The sequence below is a fragment of the Etheostoma spectabile genome, chromosome 15 (genome assembly GCF_008692095.1).
Source record: "Etheostoma spectabile isolate EspeVRDwgs_2016 chromosome 15, UIUC_Espe_1.0, whole genome shotgun sequence".
NCBI lineage: Eukaryota > Metazoa > Chordata > Actinopteri > Perciformes > Percidae > Etheostoma > Etheostoma spectabile.
The window spans coordinates 19,601,394-19,622,701 of record NC_045747.1 but is presented as its reverse complement, the minus strand read 5'-3'; the positions used below and the strand labels follow the sequence as shown (position 1 = coordinate 19,622,701).

The following is a 21,308-nucleotide window of genomic DNA, read 5'->3' as shown; positions in this document are numbered from 1 at the left end:
AACTGTATTCATGACTAATGTGATTTCTTTAAATGAACTTACAACATGCACAGTTGCGTTGATGTAGTCCACGCTTATCGTCATTTGTGGCTTGTGTATTTGTAGCACGTTGTGCATGAGTTTTTGAATTGGTGAATATTTCTTAACTTGCAGCGTTTTTCAAAATGGAGAAGATATTTTCTTCTTTTGCTCATGTTTCCTCAAGTCACATTGCATCAAGCTCTCTGGGCCACCATAAAAGTAGTCTATTTGCAACCATCTGTATGGCCAGACACCACTAGGGCTAAGTGAGTAAATGTTTTTTTTAAGAAACAAGTAAGATGCACACATATAAAAAACCATCCAAAATCAGATCATGGTGAAAAACTCTTACAACGGCATCAACATCCATGTGTGAAGGCAGACATAATGTTCTTATAACTGCTTTATTCTGACACTCAAAAACAATTAGAGATTACTCATGTCACATATTGACAACAAAAATAACTCATGAATGAAGAAATGAGTCATACGATTATCTCAAAAAGAAAATTACTTTACACCTTTCAGACAATATATTCTCATCATAGAAATTACATACAATTCAAGAACAAGTTCAGCTGAATTGAAAATACACAGATAACCCCACTTCATATAGGAATACATATAAAACAGTTACTCAGAGAATTGCGATATAGTGTGTGTGTATATACATTTAAATGTATTTACAAGTACAGTAATGTTTTTTGCTTGGTTCTCGTTTGTACAAATCTTTTTTGTGGACTACCAAATACACCTGCCAGCTTATCAGGGTTTAGTGAATATTAAATATAAATGATGAATAAAGAGTATTTTTTTCTGCTGATATGTAAACGTATTTCAATAGTACTATCATTAAGTATGAACACATGTTTGGACCAAATCAAGGTGTGGTTGCATAAGCTGCTTACGAAATACAAGTAAACCAAAAAATATCAAAGTTTTTGTTTTATAAATCCACGTTTAAATTACTTTTGACTTACTGTAAGCAGAACTAAACGGCTCAGACCTCTACAATACTGATTACGAGAGTTATTTACATGTTTAGTCTTTAACACTTAAGCCTTGATAAGCTGACACTGAAACAGTTAAACTATGCTAATTTTATCTTTCTGTAAACTGTAGACAAACCCGTGCAGACAATACTCCAACTCGTCCCTGTAATAACATGGCTGTTGTGTTGTAGTCTGTACTGGACCCTCATGCTGAGATACTGTATTATGCACATACTGACCATCAGGCCCTTTGACATCAGAAAGCACAACATTGCAGCTGTCTGTTCATTTTGGGAATAATCTTGTGATTTAGGAGGTTAAGGAGGCAACAAATACTGCTGATCTGTGAGTCGGATCATTTCCATTACCCATGCTAATCCTCTAATATACAGTGTAATAATGACAACAACTTTAAAGGATCCAAGAACAATATCAGTCACAAGTCATTTGGATCAATTATTAGTAATCTACTGTATATGAAACAATTTGTACTTTGAAATCTCTTAAACAGCTTACATTCGTAGCATTAAATGCTGTAAATTTTTGCTCAAAAATTACCAATTGGAGTGAGCAAATTAAGATATGAGTTTATGATTAAACTGATAATCTATACTGTAAATCATCAGTTAATACAGCTTCTATCTATCTAGTAGACATTGTCATGTTTTAACATTGCAGGGTGTAGTCATATTGTATTGGACTGCATCAACTGTCCTAGTCATTTTTTTAGTATCTCTAGTTAATCTTGCCACTGATGTATTGGAGGTCAGAGTTAAGGAATTATGTAATTACAGGGACTTGAAGGAAGTCATATAAAACTGTACTCTGTTGGCAAACTGCATTTACTTTCTCTCTCCTCCCCAGCTCAGAAAAGAGAAGAATTTCTAGTAGTGATCACTAGCTGAACACCCACACATGTACTCTGCTGCGGAGTTTATGCAAGAAACTCCAAATACACAAACGTACTGTTTGAAAAATGGTAAAAATAATATTCAAAGTTAGTTTTGACTCATATAAAAAACGCCAAATGGTGCATACGTACTAGCATATAAAAAGGAAGAACAATGTTTGTTAACCCACAAAGATTTTCTTTGACTCATGAAATTATGGGTTAATTTTTTTTAATATATATACAACATTACTCTATATCATTTTAACATCTTGACTAAACATAACTAACTGCATATACTTTTTTTAATAAATGTTAAATTTTGTAAAGTTTTTAAAAAGCTGAAAACAAAGTGCAACCAATATTTTTTTTTCTTTTGAGACCACATATGAATTAAATACCGTTGGCAATACTTTTGAGTTGTATTTCCATAGCTGCACTGAAATGCTGACAATTCACCGCTACACAGAGATTTTCTTTTAACCTCACGTAGCACAAAGTTGTAAAGCCAATGCAACCACTGCTGCACTCTACACACGTTTACATTAGGTTTCCTAACTCCTGGGAGCTTTTATATAATATCTTACTCTGTGCGTGTGTGCAGTGTTAAAGTTGTTATACAGTATATGTCTACATATATATATATAATACAGTAGCTTTAAAGAATACAGTCTAATTTTATCATCCTCTTGGGGTCTTTGCTTCAACAAAAAGCGTCTCTTGTAGAAAGCTGTGTTGCAAAGAGGACAAACCTGCTGGTTGGGTTTAAATGATGAAACTATTCTGCCTGCTGAGAACCGAATAGCACTGTATTGTAGTTTGTGAGATTCAGTTAGCTTATCCTGAGGTAAAACATTTTGTGTGCAATGCTTAAAAAAAGAGACCGGTGACTTGTGTAACAGAACAGCTCTCTGTCAGGTCCACCCGCCTCATTTCTGTGTCTGAGTCCATGTGCAAACTGTTTGGTGCTTTAGTTAGGGCTGAGTACCAATTTAGATAGGCACTGACCGAATTGCAGTTCTTGGTATCAAAAGTGCTTTGTCATTTCCATTCCTAATTAATAAATCTCATCAGTGAGCCAATGTTAATAAGCATGCTTCTACCAATATCTAATAATTACATGTCATTTTTTACAAATAATGCTGATGTCAAATGTTACACCTTGTACAGTAATGCAGGAAAAACTACATTACCCACAGAGACAGGGCTCACGTGGCAGCAGCTGAAAAAAAATAAAAAGATTTTTGTAATGGAATGTATAAACTAGTATTGATCAGGAACCGGTATCGAAGCCATGGCATACTGCTACACGATACCCAGCCCTAGTTATAGCACACCTTGAGGAAAGTTTATCTGCTGTGGTGTGTTAGTGAGGATAGTCAGCCACGTTTCCTGCAAATTAAGTTCATATTCAACCATTTACACTTAGCGGTTACATGTTGGAGGAAAACACTGCAGACAAATATAAAGCAATTAACCAATTACCTGTTTAGTCTGTGAAAATGTCATTGTGAGTGTCAATCTTAAACAGAGAAAAGATGAAGACAATGACTTTTGGCTATTTTCTTTACCAAATCAACTAAGTTAATTGACAATTTGCATCCAATTTAGAAGCTACAGTTGGTTCTGTCATGTTTTATAGTTCTGCATTACATTGTGTCCACCAATTCTGCTCCTCCATATTTAAAATGTAATAAAATAAAATATAGTACATATAATACATTTTGATGCATTCCAAAAAGACAACATTACAATTTGGCTGCAAAATGTACCATAGAACTGACACAAAAAACATTTTCTTTAAGTAGTAATAAATAGCAACTTTTTTTTAAAACAAATTTTCTGTGTATGCAAAACAAAAATCGTTTACGGAGCTACTGTAAGAGCACATGGTTCATTTGGTCTGTCTGAATTTGCAATTGGTCCTGTGAAGTAGGGCTGCACAATTAATAACATTTAAATCATGATTTTGACTTCCCACAATCAAATTTGCGTGATCGAGCGATTTCTTTTTAAATGCGTCATTTCATAGAACACTCTGGTTTTTTTTCCGAAGTCAATCTACGGCTCCGTAAACCTCTGTCTGATCATGTGCCTGTTAGAGTTGTTCCCTCCACCGTGCAGCTTAGTTTCTAGATGGAGACAGTCACAGAGGACAGAGCAACGGGAGGAAAACTCAACAGATAGCAGTCGGTCTCAAGGTTTACCATTTTACCAGTAAACGCAACATTTTGTCCCATCTGTGTTTTTCAGACAACAGCAGTGAGCGGTGCTAGTTAGCGTCTGTTAGCTCACAGGGCTCTAGGGCGCGAGTAATGTTTTTCCTCTAGGACGCACCGGTGCACCTAATGTCCTCGCATCCGCTGCAACGTTGTTTGTTGATACGGTTTAACTTTGCGTTACATGACCCATTTCTTCTGTAAAGCCGTGCCTGTGTTGGATCTCTCCTCTACTCTCCACACAGCGGGGCCGCTTCACACTTCTGACATTTGTCAACAGTTTTAATTGTTAATCATAAGAGGTACGTCTGCTATCGCGGCCGCCACGGCAAAAAACGCGGAAGACATTATTGAAGGCAACTGACTTCAGTTTGTAGAGTAACAGCGTGTGAGTCGGAGCCTCCTGGACCTGGACCAGAGATGTGACCCATGGCCAGAATATAACAATTCATAAAAATGCAGCGTGGTGACGCTACAGACATTTCATACACACGACGTGTAACTCTGCTGAGCCGCCATTCGCCCCGTGCTGGACCCGTTCATAATGAGTCAGCGGTCTCTCTGTGAGTAGCGTCCTACGCTATTTATTTCAGATACATGTGTTGCAACTGTTTGTAAGTAGCATAATATGGATGTGAAAGCAGTTAAAAGTAGCCTACGTTAAAATAAAATATGTTTTGGTTAAAATGAACAAATCTTGATAATTAATCGTGATCACAATATTGAACAAAATAATCGTGATTATCATTTTGGCCATAATCGTTTAAAAATATCACTACCAACTACTGGCATGAGAAGCAATGCAAACCCGGGCTGCTGGAGGAAAACGATCACCCTTGTTTGTTCTTATTTTAAAAGCCACACAACTTGGTCCCTGAACGTAACCCAGCCAGCGTCACATTTCCCCCTAAAACGTAGCCGCCAGTATAAAATAGTTGCAAATAATTATCCAGTAATTTGCAGGAGACTGGGCCTGAGTGTGAGCATTGTGAGTCAAAAACAGAAATCTGGCCTACGTGACCCTTTACTCTGCATGCTGTCATAGCACATAGTACACGGCTTATAAGGTTCCACAGTAGGACAATCCGTTTAAAGAAAACCAAAAGCAAACAGAGCAGTGCCATCTTTGAGCTAAGAATTACCAAGGCATGTCAGTCAGCGTGTGGACTGATTGCTTGATTTATGCATGTTAAAAGAAATTGGAATGGATCAGTGATCAGTGGCAACCTGATCATACTTAGGATGTGTCCTGTGTGTACTGTTTATACTTTTATATCATAAAAATGCCCCAGTATATTCTCAGTCAGATGACAGCAGCTGCACACACACACCTCTGAGCATGCATCATGCGTGCTGCAGTAGGCTCACATTGGTTATAGTGACACAGCACCCATCTACAGCAGTCAAGAAAATGCACATGTGCATACAACTTTCCAAAAGAAAACCAAAAGCACAAAATGAATACAAAACAAGAGCAGACCAATGATGACATCAAATAGGTTGTTGTAGAAATATCGGCTTGAGAGGGTGTCAGGGGGACCTGGAAGCTTTTAGTTTGATTTAGCTCCCCACCAAGGACCATCATGTGTTTGTCTTTTTTTTATTCTGTTTTTTTTTTAAAGAGATTTTTGTTTGTTGGAGTAATGTCTCTGTCTTTTCTCGCTTTCTTTCTTTTAGTAGGGAGTGAAGCGACTGTACCCTCCTCTGTATAGGCTAGCCTGCAACATCAAAGATGAAAAAGTACCAATCAGTATTCAGTTGACAGCTTTAGTCGGTTTCTCTTTCTCCACAAATTTCCTTCCGTTTTCCATACAAGTTATTTCTAAAGGTTTTCATATGGAAATGATTGTGAAATATTTAAGCCAATACTTGGAGTGTGTGTTAGGAACAGGGTCATCTGGCGTTAAGACGGATTGGACTTGGACAGTTGATAAAAACTTTTAAAAAATTATCTGAATATAGTTACGTAGAAAATGGCACTTTCTTAAAAGAAATAGAAATTACTGGGCTTGAGCGTACGTATTTTATTTAATTAAGAAATACATACATTTAAAAAATGTATGTACTTGGGGTAAACTATTCCTTTTCAGGCTGTAACAATATCAAAGATTCAACCAAAGCAGAATAAGTTCAGAGAGGTTTAATCACAGCTCCTTTTCAAGTCTAGTGGCGGTGTTGGCACCTTTCTGGAGGGGCGAACCGCCACAGGATATTAGCCCTTAGATTTAGCACCATGCTCAAGATATCTAGGGCAGACACACACATAACACATGCAAGTGGGCCTTTGCATGCACACCTGCACATGCACGCACACTCCCTCTCATCTTTCGGTGGCTCTGCTGCAATTAGGAAGTCAGACAAACTCCAAAGGCTACTGAATGTCTTCAAAGGCTAATTTTGCCTAATTTCGGGGAGCCCTCTTGCTTGTAAGAAACTTTTCATCCATACAAGATGCTTCTCTATGCTGTAAATGAGTAAAGAGACTCTCCAACCTCAACCTCAGAGGATTTAATTATTGTATATCTTTAAAATGCAAAAATACTCCTCTCTGCTGGAGAACCATTAATCAAACATGATTAAAGAATTAGAAACCAAACTGGTCTTTTCTCTTTAGCCCTTGAGTTTATTCAATGTTGGCCTCGGCACAGCCCATCTCCCAGTAGCCCTGCCATTTGTTCATACACACACTCTAGAGTCTGTGTTGGCTCCCAACACACACTACATTAGCTCTGGTACTTTTAGGGGCAAAATCCAGTCTTCTACTTTCATTGAGAGGATGATCAAAGTGTCAGAGAAGTGGAAGGAAATTTGGAGGAAAGAATAAAAAAAACATTCAAGCACATTTTTTAATTACGTAAATGAAGAGGAAAAAGAAATGCCTTAATTAATGAAAGCTTTTAGCTAGCAGCTGCACCGGGGAACAGTATGTTTTTTTTTTTTATGTTGTTGAAAAATCGCATGCATGCCGGAATGGTAAATTTCAGTCATTTCTCAAGCTGAGAGCACGCCTCCAATCAAGCTTGTGGGCAGGAAGGGAGGGTGAGACAACTCCCCCCTCCATCTTGCTCTCTCTTTTATGTCCCACGGCACACTGCTGCATGCGTTTGAAGGTCCTTAATCTCTGGTTTTGGTCGGTGAGCCCAGTCCCATCCCCTCATCATCATAAAACAAAAACAAAGAGAAACTCTCTCTGTTTTTAAACAAAAAAAAAGCTCTTATTTATCATCACTTTTCATCTTTGATGTTACAGTAGCTGCAAAAGCTAGCTAAAAACAGACATTAACAATTCAACTTCATCCCCTCAAGTTTGGTTTGGCTGAATGGGAAAACCAAAACAAAGGTGATCTAACCCACTCTGTAGTGAGCTGATTGATAGAGAACGAACGGAGAAGCTTGGAAATGTACTTGTTGCAGTATGTTGAGATGTAAAGTTTGTGTTATTAAAACACACTGCAGTAATCACTCACTCTTTTCAGGAGGAAATTAACATTGCATGACGTGGAATAACAATTTTGTTGCACTAAATGTCTGAGCCAATTCCCACATGCCAGGGTTCTACAGTTCTGCTCAGCGCCACTAGGGTGTGCCAGATAGCATGACAAAAACTAAACCAATTGATGAATAAATACATAAGTCTTGTGTGTGTGCTAGCTTGTGTCGTGATGTTTCACACGTGGGTGCAGACAGAAACAGGCGGCGGCGGCCTCATAGACTTACCATAGTCCCCACACTGTATGTGGCAGCAGGGCCAATGGTGTGGTGGTAGGGGTCTGCTGTTGCATAGACTCTGCCATAGCTGCACAACAGGAGGCACAGAGAACGCGGTCATTGATCTATCATTGACGAGGAGAGCGGAACATTTATGCATGCTTGTTCAATGCTCAACCCCCTCAAGTCAACTCTTTCAAGTCTCTGACACAATCAATTATTTCTCTCCCCGGCCTCCTGGGCTTCCTACATTATACAAGGTGGTTCAAATAGGGGAGTTCAAAGGTTGGTGAATTATACTTGTCTTCTCATTGTCATCTTGATTAGGTGGAGGGAATGGGTAATGAGCAGAGAAAGGGAGACGGAGAGAAGCAAACACAGTTGGTGCTGGAGGGCTTGGTCTCTCACCCTGTTCTTGTTTACCCAGGCTGCACATTGGGCTCACGCCCCTGTCTTTTCATTGTTGCTGGTTTGGAACTAATCCTTCCAATTTCCTTCTGAGACAGGACAAGATGTGTCTGCCTCATTTATTTATTAATTCAACTTCACATATTCCTCTATTTACTTTCCCTTTTTTTTTTTAAACTCTTCTACTTCTTCAATGCTCGCTTGCAAATGAGGGTCTGCACGGAGCAGATAAGGCACACCCAGCCAAGGACTGAGGGCACCAAATCAACCAGGAATAAAAAAATAAATAAACAAGTGGAGAGAGAAGAAAAAATCGTCCTAGAAGAGACAACAAAACACACATGCCTTTTTCCTGCATACGCCACATTGAGTTATACAAGATCTAAATATGGCTTGGCCCGTTTAAGTCCGGCAGCACCCAAGGTCAGTGAGCAGGACGTGTAATCAGAAAGGCTGTCTCGGCTCCTTGGGGAGGAGGCCAGTGCCATGAGATGTTCATGGGATGTCTCCATGGTCCTCTTATCTTCAGTGAGCACTGAACCCCACAGGCCCTCTAAGGCTAATATATCTACAAAATGACTCTCACCAGAGTGGCACTGCTGACGGCTGGCAGGTCAAACCACCCTGTTCAATGTCACAAAGTCTCGACAGAGCGGATTGGAAGCCGCCAGCATCTCCACAATAGAGCTCAACAGTGTGGTTCCGGAAGTAAAAAGTCCCTTTCATTTTCAGCTCATGATGTCTCAACCATCCAAGGTACACTGACCACATGCTACGAGGATGTGAAACCTGGTTTAGAGAAAAACAGGTTTTATGTGCAGTCTTATGCCCACAATCCTAAGTGTAACAGCAATGGCTTGGTGGAAATCGCGGTTACCATGGAAGGTCTACCACCCTGGCGACCAGCTAGAGCAAGCTTCTCCCATTTAAGTCTATGATCGTTTCTGTACACAGTATTGCTCCTTTGCCTTTTTTGCGCCAAATCAAATGTTTTATGGTCACCATTCAGATCATAGCTGGTTGGCTTGATTTCAGGCTTAAAACTATATATATATATATATATATATATATATATATAATTAAGACTTTATATCGCTCAATGGAGATATTGAACAGGGTAAACACTTCTGGAACCAGAGCCGTTAAAAAAGTGGGCGTTCACATGCTCTATATGACTCCTGTCTCCTCACAAGGCTGCTTTGATAATGCAGCCTGTGAGCACTGTAGGCTTTTCAAATAATAAATGTTTCATATTTTGCAGGGGTTTCACATGCCTTCCACAATCTTGGTGACCTCTCTTTGTGATTGGCTGACTGCTCCACGGTTAAGTCCGATAAGGTATTGCAGAAACAATACCAACAAACCCCTATTGATCCAAGGCAATGACCGCTTATTCAAAAGGAAACAAACAGACAAAGCAAAACAAACAAGTTGGAGGCAAGTTGCATTAAATCTCAGGGAAAAGTATAGACAAGAGAAAGAGGAATTAAATCTGTGAAGAAAAAAAGATGCTGTCCAATTTCTGCTCTCGCCGAGCACGGCTGCTCATAATTCGAGACGCGGCAAGGCCTGATAAATCTTACATTATCGATATGATCTTCAGGCTCTCAGGCAGGGTGTACGTTATCACAAGTGACATGCTCAATCCCTCCCAGATTAGATTCCCAAACCAGCCCACATCCTGGCTGACAACAGCTTTGAGGGGCCAAAATGAATCAGTGACGCCTCCTCAAACTGAGCACACCTGAACCAGATTGACATCACTCAGAAGAGATGGAGTTCCTGCCGGTCCATCTCACCCTCTCTCTGTCTCCCTGCCTCTCTTCCACAGACCTGAGGCCATTCATAAATACCGCAGTGATATACCCACTCTCCCATCACAAGCAGAGTCAAGACATATATCACTGCTTTTCTCATCCAATCCAACAAGGTTAGGCTTTTTTTTGTGTTCTTTAGCTTCAAGCTAAATAGAATATGGTGGTTTCCCTAATGGATAAGATAACTGGAGAGGAAAAAGAAAGCCGAAAAAAACATGAACTAACCTACATAGAATACTGTAAAATGCTGAAGCAGCCCTCCCTTCACATTCTCCATTGGACCATAGGTGTGCTGCTTTTTGTTAAACTGAAAATGCTGTAATTGCTCAAAACAGAAATCCACTTTTGATATTGTTCTGTGATATTTACTGCATTCCGACACTTATTTTGTGAAGAAGTGTGTTTTGCCGTGTACTCAGTTTCCTTCAATCTTCGTCATCTAATTCTCCTTCAGTCTGTAATTTCCTCTATTCGACAGCCTGCGGGATCAACTTGTTGCTTTAAATCGAAGTTCACATTAACAAAAATTGCTTGTCAAACACGGTGCAGACGTGTCTCTCATTTCCCTCTAAACTCAACATTTGTTTTATTTATTTAGCATTACATTCTGTTTCTTCTGCCTACAGCTGATGGGCAAACAGAAGCAATCTCTGCTCTACGCCCCCTGTGTTTTCTTGAACACGTGCATAGTAATAGCTTGAGAAACACACCAAAAAGATAAATGAAAGATACCTGTTCAGACTGCTATTCAGTAGTGCTTGTAAAACATAATGGTACATAAAGAAACTGGATGATAGGAGTTCTCACCTGTCACTGTAAGCAGCGGTGGTGGTGGGCTGGGCAAATCTGTATGCTGCATAGCCACCCTGTAAGAATACCACAGTGTTAATCAATGATTAAGCTCCACCTGCACAGAGAAAGGTTAGATCTCAGAGACACATGGAAACAACAATACAGACAGAGTTTTAAATTGACTTAATAGTTAAATGTCACTGCACAGTGTTTTGTTCATCTGCCCACACTCCCCAACTTCAGGGTCCCTTTCAGACACCAGAGGGTGCTGTTTAATATATGGTGTATTAGGCATGTGGTGGAATGAATGATGTTCCGAGTGGCAGCAAATTTGGGGGGTTAGGGGGTGAGCGAGTTATTGTCACACTAGAGGCTCATCTGAGTAGCAGCAAAAGCATAACAAAAGGCCATGTGAGCCAACTTCCCAAATTCAGCCCATTGTTAGATTGAGGAGGCTGTGCTGCTACATTATTAAAGAGACCCTTTTTTTCCTTTACACGACCCCCCTGGCTCACAAATGAAGGGAGAAGGCAGAAGACGGTCGGACCGCTGGGTAGTCAGGGCCGCTGTATTCATTTGCCAGAGTGGGGAAGGAATTAAAGACCTCATTGTGGAGTGCTGCTATTACTCTATTTGAAAAATGAAGCTGTTCTCCCACTGTTTTTCTATTAGTGCCAGTGGAGTGTGTGCCCATCTGCGGCCATACCGTGGATAGGTGGCTTTTAATAATGCATGTTTTCATTCATTTTTAAACTCAAGGGGGAAGACGTCCAACGGAGAGTGGTGCAGCCAGGCAACGGTGGAATGGTCGTGGCTGCGCATAAAATAAGGTCAGGGGCCACAGCTATTGAATCTCTTCCCCCCCGTCCCCCAAATTCACCTTTAAGGTTTTCCACCGAGGCAGGAAGTCCCAACACTTGAGGCAGATGACTTCCTGTGGGACAGCCCTGCCTTGGGACTGTGCTGATTACAGCAACAGCCTGAACAAACACAGACCAATAAATCACTCTCCCACATTGTCAAATCCTGCACACAACAGTGCAGCACATTTGTTACTTTGCCGTGGGAAGTGGGAGTTTGTGCATTCATATACCTGCGCTTCTACATAGAGGTGCATGTATGCATATGTTTTAGCACATACAATGTATGTAGAGTATATTCATATGTTGACCTGCATCAACAAGTCATCTATTTCCAAAAGGAAGCTTTGACACGTCAGCCGGTTGGTTTTGACACCAAGCCAGTGTCCACCGTATGACCGTGGAGGACATAAGGGCTAAGGGACACTCAGCTAGTCTGAACCAGTGCAGTGGTCATTGTCAAAACTAATGGCAGTAAAGCACCAGGGGCTGGTGTGACGGGTTGAGTGATGGACCAACCTGGCCAAGTTTTGGTCAAGGGACGTCGGGGTGCAGGACTTAGCTGGAGGTGGCAGAACGTGTGTAAGAGACAAACAATATCTCTCCGAGCACAGCCTGGATCTCGTCAATGGTGGTGGATGATGCTACAATAAAAACCCAGTGAAATACAGTCCTATCACGTTGGCTGGTGTGTAAGTCATACATCACTGGGGTTCAGCATTTCGCTCCCAGACACTGGTCGTCAAGGCGAAAGTGAGAAGCTACTGTCATTGCTGCTGCGCTCGCTGTCATCTTGCTATCTTGGCAGACGGAGGCAGGGGAAAAAAGCAGCAGAACCCCCCCCCCACACACACACACACACGTTTGGACTAATGTCAAAGTGGGGCAGCGTGCTAATTTCAGCATTATCTCTACAGGGTCCATGCTTTTCTCTGTCAAGGGCGACGTGCAGCAGGGCCAACCCCTGATATGACCCTGCCTGCACGGACAGATCCAGAGGGAAGGCTAATCCCTTTATCTGCTGCTGCTCCTCTTATCTCCCACATGGTGATGGCTGGGGGGGAACCGGCTCCACTCAGGCCTGCACAGGCCCCCTGGGGCAGGCAGGGATATCCCAGCCAAATCCTCTGAGTGTACACAAACACAAAACAGGGGGGAGGGCTGCAGAAGACAGCCCACCTCAAAAACCCAGACAAATCCAAAGTAAGAAATGACCTAACTTGACACGGGACACTGAGCTCAGGTCTGCCTCTTTGCCAAAGTCTGAGATCATAGGGAGAGAGAGGAGGGAGGAGCTGAGGGGGTTTTAAATTTTGTTGTTGGGTTTCTTGGCACAGCAGACAGAGGCCTAATCGACGACGGTTTGGCAGCGAGGCTTGGAGAGCGCTGGGGGCTGAGGAGATCACGTTTTTGTCTCGAGGGCTGGGCTTTTTGTCTGCTTTACTTTTGTTTCATCTAAGCAGGCAAAAGGAAAAGCCAACTGTACTTACATAGATCTCCGCACCATAGAAGCCATCTTGGTACACCACCCTGTGAAATCAGAGAACAGGAAAGAAGCGTTAGTTGATTTGGTGTACGAGCTATTCTACTGAATCTCAGCCCTAGATGTTTTTTCTTATTTCAACCATTTGAGGGTCTGTGGGGTCAGCTCCGAGCAGCTTTAGCTTTACTGTACCACAAATAATGAATGACACATTAAAGCGAAACCATTTCACATCCCCATCCAATTTTCTGCTCTGGTAAAATTGTTTGTCTTTCCAGTTGCTGCAGTGTTGTCAGGAGGGCTGGTGGTGGTGGTGGAGAGAGGAGGGGAGGACAAAAGAAGGCAGAAAAGGAGCTCCATCACATGACTCTGCTATATAAATCAAACAGCTGGAGTGGGAGGGAGGGGAAAGGGGACATGGGATTTCCAGTCTCGGCTTCAGCAGCGAGTCTCTCTGCAGTAAGACGGATCCTGATCTAATCACAGATAGACAGCTATACTGGGCCCTCCGCCGGCCTCCGTCAGACCTCTCCCACGGCCACACAGACCACTGCTGATAAGAGACGAGTGTGAGGCAGGGCTGCACAAAGCCAGGAGATCAGCATAGACCCTAGTCACAGTCCAGTGAGATCTGCCCAGTAATACGATATCTCAGCTCTCTACAGCTCTCCCTGTGGCTTTGTTAGTTCCACCTTTGTCAATAGACAACGTACACATTTATAGGAGTTAAGGCATGTACATACCTAAATACAAACAATGATTTTACTCCCCAAAAGACCCTTCTAGGGAGACTAAAGTGAATGGACAGCAACACCTGATGACCAGTTTTTTTTCATTTTAACAACCTATAGTTGTTAAGAATGCCCAAATGGCCCAAACGTGTTTAATAAAAAAATGAAAATGCACGGTCTTATCTTATATACAACTAGGACAAAACAATATATATTACCACTGTCCCCTGTTGAGAATAAAGTACATGTTCTTAAGACATAATCACATAAATGTTTCCTCTTTGAAATTGTGACATAATGACACATTTAAAGTGTGACAAATACAGTATGTTCAACTCCAGCCTGTGCATACAAACACATAATTAGAGCGTGAAAGTCTGGCATGGAGACAACACCCTCCACACTACAGCATGAACACAACTAGAAGTCAGGCACTGTCTGCAGTGCACTCGTTGTTGTTCTAGATTCTGGTTAAAGATTCAATACTCACGCTCCATAAGCTGGAATTGGTGGTGGCGGTGGAGCTGTGCGGAATGTGTTGTACACAGCCCGCCCCCGACCTCTCAAGTGGGCACCCCTATAGGCCACCGTAGCGCCTGTGGCAGGGTAGGGAAACCCTGTTACTATGGAAGGAATCACAGGAGAGAAGGGAAAATGACTTTCACAGAACATCCTCGACTTGGCATTGCTTACCTTATGACAGAATACATTACAGAGAGACGTGTGGTACTGCTTTCCCTATGACAGAATGCATTATCGTGAAGACAAGGAAACAATAGATTTAATCTTTTCTAGGTGCGCCTCATCGAGCACTCTCTCCTTTCTCAGCTCGCTGCTTTGTGCCGTACTCAGCAAGGATCCACATTTGCTGTACGCATCCTTTCCTGAAGCCTGGCGAGGGGCAGCCTTGAAGCATAGGCAGGTAATGGATGCAATACCACTAGTTTCGCACCACAGCTTTTGCATAGTTTAGACACAATGGGCTAGCAGCGAGGAGAACAGTGGGAGAGGTAGAGGGCGTTTCTAGGTTTTGGCTCCAGTCAAATGGGAGGTGAACGTTGGTGAACAACCTGACTAGATGTTCAGAACTTTCCCCAAGGGTAAGTGGAGCAGATGGGCTGGCCCAAATCTTAGCATGACCCCCATCTTGAACCATCTTCAGCCAATTACATACAGTATGTCCTCTGCTGCTGGCTGAAAAGGGAGGGTTGTGATGGAAGGCTCCAGGGTGGGTACAAAGGTTGGTGTGATGGCGCGGCAAAATATCGTGGTCACACGTGGTCACAGATTAGAGGACAGTCGATCCCCAGCTCTATATTTAACCTTCAATCACTCCAGTGGCTGGCTGATTACAAGCTGTGGAGGTGCATACAAACACACCGATCTCTAGACATGATTAAGTTGGCCTCCCCTCTTCCAGCAATCGAAATTCCCTCACATCCCCCGTCCCTCCGTTCTTCATCCTCTCTCCCTCCCCCAATGCCTAGTCCATCACAACACAGTCATCCCCATTATTCTTCATCGCCAGCCACGCCCCTTCATCACCCTCCCCCCTTACCTTATTATTCTTTATTCATTTCCATGACATGTTTTGGGCAAATTCATCAGAGATCACTCAGTAATGTGGAGCTCCTGTCTGGTCTTGGGGGTGGGGTTTAATGTGTTTAAGATGAACCCGCTGCCATCATGGAGACGGCAGCCAGTCCCTCGCAATGTCAGATACACTGAACTGCAATAAAGATCCATGGTAGCTCGTATATTATTGGTGGCGTATAGGTTTTTGTCTGGGGAGTGACGGCCCGGCGTTACTGTGCCGAGTGCAGCGTTAACCCTGCAGGTGGAGGAGGCCAGTGAACACCCTAATGAACAATGCACACCCCAGCCATGCTGCCTCAATAAAGCTGACAGAGAGACAGATTAGTGGTGCTTTTAAAAACACAGAGAGCCAGGTTTAATGTCTTCTGCCATTAACATCACGCTCCATTAGTGGGTCCGCACACATATTCAAACTCTGCGTCTGATTTGGCCAGGTAATGCCCACACAACCCCCCCTTCACACACCCACCCACCAACCCACCCAGGTGCACGGCACTTTGTTTGCTGCCCATGCACCAATAGACTGCCTGGTCTCGCAGGGTGCCTCCTTTCCCCCAAGTGATTTATAATGCTGACCTTGACATTTGAATTAGTCTCTTTTTTTGGAGCAGTGGACATCTGATTACAGTTGCTAAAGGGCAAAAACAATCCTCTTTGATAGTTTCCAAGGTGTGTTTTTTGCCCTCTTCTTAACAAATTGCTACCATTTCTGGGCCCCAGAAAAGTCCAATTGCCTCCTTCTTTCTCTTTTGGATATTTGTATGCAATATACATGCAGTGATGTATGTGAATGTAAACTTATAATGAGTTGGCGATAGGCTACACTGCTTCAATAATAACCCATAAATCAAAGGCACTGTCACACCTTGGTAAGCCTGTGAAAAGCAACAACAGCTACGGTGTTTGAGAGCACAAACCTGGTCTAGCCACCAAAGTCAAACACCTTTTCCGGGAGGGGGGCTGGAGAAAATATGAGTTATGCGCTGGAGGGCAGCGGGGTCACGCTGCACCTCATATGTCATATGTGTCAACTTGAGAGAAGCTCAATACCTGCAGAGCCAGTTGGACCTGAGGTAATCCAGCTCTGTGCCAATGATGGGGTCATAACCGGCTCCCATAAAGAAAGATCTGATTTTCCACAAGGTTGATCTCTCTAATACTTCCTGCTCAAATACATCGGCCAATGAGCACTTAATCCACGCACTGGGGACCAAAAACAGCTTAATCTAATCAAGAGTCTGGAGCTTAATTATCCCCCTAACGTACACTCCAACAATGAAAGGACCTGTCTACATATATTAAGATGGCAATTAGCCTTTCTTTTCTGTCATTTACGCAGCTGCTAGATTTTCACAAGTCCTCAACAAAACTCCACCTTAGTAGCAGAAAATGTGAACCGCTGAATAAAAAGCTACTCATTTCCTGTCTCCTTAATAATTAGCTGCAGGGGAGAGTCTCTCTCTGTTTGCCCGAGGGGACAGGCCATATGAAGAGGTTTCTAAGTGGCAGCTGTCCATGGTGCTGAAATCCAACACGAGGAACAATCCAGGAAAATTTGACAATTATTGTAAAATGAGCTAAACAGTGCAAAATGTATTGCAACAAGATCTTCCTCTGACTTAGATTTTTTATTAAAAGGTTGCATGTTTTAATATATCCGTACACATACATATGCAGATAGATACCAAGTTCTTTCCCATTTACTGTACGTAAACACAAGTTAACACTTGGTAATATACTATTAGAAGATATACTATTAGAAGATATAAAGACTATTATACACTGGCCCTATACACACTTACATTTGTACTGAATCTAATCACCTTGCTACTCTTTACTGGACCACGACCCCTCCTCCTTCCTGTAGCAAGCTTCTGGGGGAGATTTGGATGTAAGGTGGCAACAGAGGACATGGATTTGGGGTTTCCGCTGCCTTTCTGTACCCTACCAACTACTCCCCACCCTCCTCCTTCATCAGTAGGAGGGGCCAATCTACCCTGGAAGAGGTTAAGAGCGGGGAGCCGGCATGAGGCTCTCATCCGTCATTCTCCTGAATGGGTTTTGAGGACAATAAACCTGTAGCGCCAGGACGAATGGAGACGAAGTGTGCTGTCACCGAGCCAGGATTTATTGCTCCCAATTTCACTGATCTCCCGCACAGAAATGAGGACTGATAAACAGTGATTAATCGCCTTTATATCCTATTTTACTCCCACCAAAAGTATATTAACAGTAGCTATGATGATTTTGGAATATGTCATGAATCCAGTCAAACTGATTCTTGTTTTCTTTTTTCGTAGGGAGCGGAACATCATAGGAAAAGGCCTGGTCAGTGTTTTTTCGCCTTTTCTTTCTCAGAGCTAAAATGGCCTTTTGCTGCTCATTAAGGCAGTTTTGTTTCAAAAATGTATCTCTTATTTATGTTTCCCATCTTCCCAGCTGGCAAGCATATGTTGTCGTTTAGGCTTGGCAAACTCCAGAGCCATGTCAAGACGACTTGAAAAATTAGCAGCCAATAAATCACCCAACCCCTCCTGCTTCCCCTGCCTGGAGTGGTGGACCACACTCCCTCTGATTTATGAGATGATTTGGAAAGTATGTGCGTGAGTGTGTGTGAGTGTAAAATGGAGAAAGTGCACATGAAAGGGGAGACATGTATTAGTGTCTGTGTTTTACATAGGTTATATATTTCTGTATGCTGGAATGCTTCGGTCTGAGTGCAGGGGATAGTGTGTGTGTATATAGGTCAGTGAAATGATTGTTTATGTAAGTTAACACTTACTTAATGTTCACATTTTGAATCTAGGGAAAATTCCACCTGACAATGGCATAATATGTTTGAGCATGTGCATGCAACTACAGAGGTATGTGTGTATGTTTATGTGTGTGTATAATTATCAGGGGAAGATGTCGAAACCAAGGGAGTGTTGTGGGGGAGGAGGAGGAGTTAGGGTGGGAGGCATGGAGGGGGTGAGGGGGTTGGGGATGACATAAAAATGATAGATGACTGCTTTCTGTCATGGACAGTTATTTAGAGGTTCGCCGTAAAGCTGTCCGGGGAATGAACAGATTTTAGTCTAATGAGCAGAAAGGAAAGCCGTTAAAGTGGCGCGATGTGCTCAGCACTTCTTCCAAATGAAATAGTACCATTTCCCCCTCATTAAAATGCAAAGGGTTCATATAACATACAGCAATAAAGCTGGCATGTCGAGGCAGAGAGAGAGATAGGGAAAACCCCACTGAGCTCATCTCATTCCTCCATTACTGGGACCAGAAGGAATAGCGGCCTTCGACAGGGTAGGTGCCAACAATATCGCTCACTCAATCTCCCTTATTCGGTTAGCTCTGTAAAAGTCAATCTGGCGCACTTGGCAAATCCATCCACAGCAGCAGCCTCCACAATCTGATAACAGTTGCAGGGGCGCTTGCTCTTGAAATCATTTTTTTTTTTCTTCAGCTTTACAGTTGCACACCGGGCAAACAATGGCTCAGGCTCCCTCAGCCACTCAGAGAGGCTTGGATCATCTACTGCTTATCTGGGCCGCTCTCAGATTCACTTTGATTTGAGGGGAATTTCATGTTCAGTAGGTTCAGGATGAGCCCGATTGTAAAAATTCAGGGGTCAGATTGGGATTCGCTGCAGCTGATAGTGGCCTCAGGTACGGTGCACTGCATGCGGTGGAAGGTAGAGAGAAAAATTCTTACTGCAGAAGCTGTTATGTACATCTCTTACCGGCATACAGTTCAGGACCATAGACAGCTCCCACCACTGGATTCAGCTTCCAGCCTGGTGAACAAAAACAAAAGTCAACTGACAATGAGAACTGGGGATGTTAATAATTAACGGTTTAACCGTTAACCAACATTAAGAATTTGGACTGATTAATATCAGTTGAAAACAATTAAAAAAAATATATATATATATATATATTATTAAAAAGTCTGTAGCGTGGTAAAATAGACTACAGGAAAATGGAAAAACGTATTTCTTATCTGCTGGCTGATTTGCTAATGTGATGTCAAAGTAGCAGACAGTAGCCTATGTTCATGCATCCTAAACAGGTAAACTGTTGCATGCTTGTTGGTTAACAGTTAATCGGTTAACTAGGGGCCGCTATTGGTAGCAAAATAAATCTAAATTAGCAAGCCTTATGAGAACAAACTGTTATTATTGTTATCTTTCATGAGCTGTCAGAAACTTACCATTCGTGTAAGGGTTGGCCACTTTTTTGTTTGTCATCACTCGTGCTGTTGCATTGTTGACCTGTTCAAAGCAAGAAAACACAGCCTGTTATCACCGACCTTCACACTCACTAGCCACATAGCCAGGATGGGCCAAAAGCATGCGGCAAACCAAGAAGAATCAAGACAAATTCATAAAATAAGAAATAAATGATTATGTAAATGTAGCACTTTGGTATGATTGAGTTTGTTTCGCCCTTTCATGAATTTATTCATCATTTCAACTTTCTTACAGATTATCAAATTACTGGAAATAGGGGGAAAGCATGCACCAATTACCCACAGGTATGAATAAAAAGAATAACATCCTCCAAATTCAGTAATTGGTTGGATACACAAATGGATTCCAAAAGAAAAACACAGACAGTGCTTTGATTTTCTTCTATTGACCTGATGAGAATGACTGAGTGGGGGCTCCGCTCGTCGTCAACAAGAGCAGAATTAGAGCAGGCAACACTAAACGACGGTGACAGGGGGATGCATGTCTTCTCAGATTTTGACAGGAACCCAGAGGATGATGGCATGCATTCATTCTCCATTGTCAGCTAATGATGGACAACTGGCGTGTCCAGGTTGACATGTATGGATCTTTAATTCTACTGATCACAAGTTAAATGCACCATTATGCATGCATGCAGTCAGGCGCACATACATTCTGGGATGCAGACATCCACACAGCCACATGCTAATGCATGGGTTTATAGGTAAGTTTAGGAGGCAGCAGGCAGGAAGTAAAAAATGATGGGGAAAAGGGAAAAAGTGAAAGCACCTCTATTTTGCGTCCCTCTACGATTGTACCGTTTAGTTTCTCCCGTGCACGATCAGCATCTGTGCTGGTTTCAAAAGTTACAAACCCAAAGCCCTGAGAGCCCCACGTTAGCCACCGGTAGAGAAAAAGAAGAAAAGATGGACACACACACACACACATACACATACACACACAGGAAAAAAGAAAGGGTAAGGGAGGAGAGAAAGGAAAGAGGTGAGAAGACAGGAGTAGGTGAGCAGCCGCAGCGGCAGAGTCGAGTTGTAAGCAGCCAGATTAATTAGAGGCAGTTAGTGAGGCGTCAGGAAACAGCAAACAGAGAGATCCAAGGAGGAGAGGATAACGGTGACATGACCTCACACAACAACACTAACAAACCTGCCTGCTTTACCCAATTAAACAGCACAGCACCGCTGCCATGGGTGAATGTCAGGATGCAGTGGATGCAAAACACTGTTAGCTGACATAATAGTCGTATAATTATCTACACAACTTCGGCAATGCAGCCGCTCAAACAGCCCTGTCTCACTTTGAAGAAGTGGGCAACAGCAGAAGGAGTGTGTGTGTGAATTTTCCCGGGGAGAGATGCTAACTTGATCTCGGACTATTTCTAATTCACTGCTCTAATAAGTGGGACGTTTTTATGGAGGAAAATTTACACCGACTCATTGATGCAAAAAAGTGAATGGTGTCGCCACAAATACCATCCTCTGTAATGAAGAAGAGCGAGGATATTGACGTCAAACCCTGACCAAAATATACCCAACCTCTCATTCCCCCCCCC

General features: G+C 42.5%; 1 protein-coding gene across 12 annotated transcripts in view; it reads right to left on the bottom strand.

The window, feature by feature from the left end:
• rbfox3b (RNA binding fox-1 homolog 3b) overlaps positions 1–21,308 on the bottom strand; it is a 456,818-nt gene that overhangs the window by 6,463 nt on the left and 429,047 nt on the right. For 9 of the 12 annotated variants that reach the window (XM_032538181.1, XM_032538179.1, XM_032538182.1 and 6 more), the window contains 8 exons: positions 20,528–20,620; positions 19,720–19,780; positions 19,250–19,303; positions 14,411–14,543; positions 13,197–13,236; positions 10,862–10,920; positions 7,839–7,917; positions 407–5,839 (listed from right to left, as the gene is read on the bottom strand). In XM_032538181.1, coding sequence (XP_032394072.1) covers positions 5,795–5,839; positions 7,839–7,917; positions 10,862–10,920; positions 13,197–13,236; positions 14,411–14,543; positions 19,250–19,303; positions 19,720–19,780; positions 20,528–20,620 — 564 coding nt within the window. In that variant the 3' untranslated portion in view covers positions 407–5,794. Of the gene's footprint in view, positions 1–406; positions 5,840–7,838; positions 7,918–10,861; positions 10,921–13,196; positions 13,237–14,410; positions 14,544–19,249; positions 19,304–19,719; positions 19,781–20,527; positions 20,621–21,308 lie in introns of those variants that run through there. The other 3 variants (XM_032538185.1, XM_032538187.1, XM_032538178.1) reach the window with 2 other exon arrangements.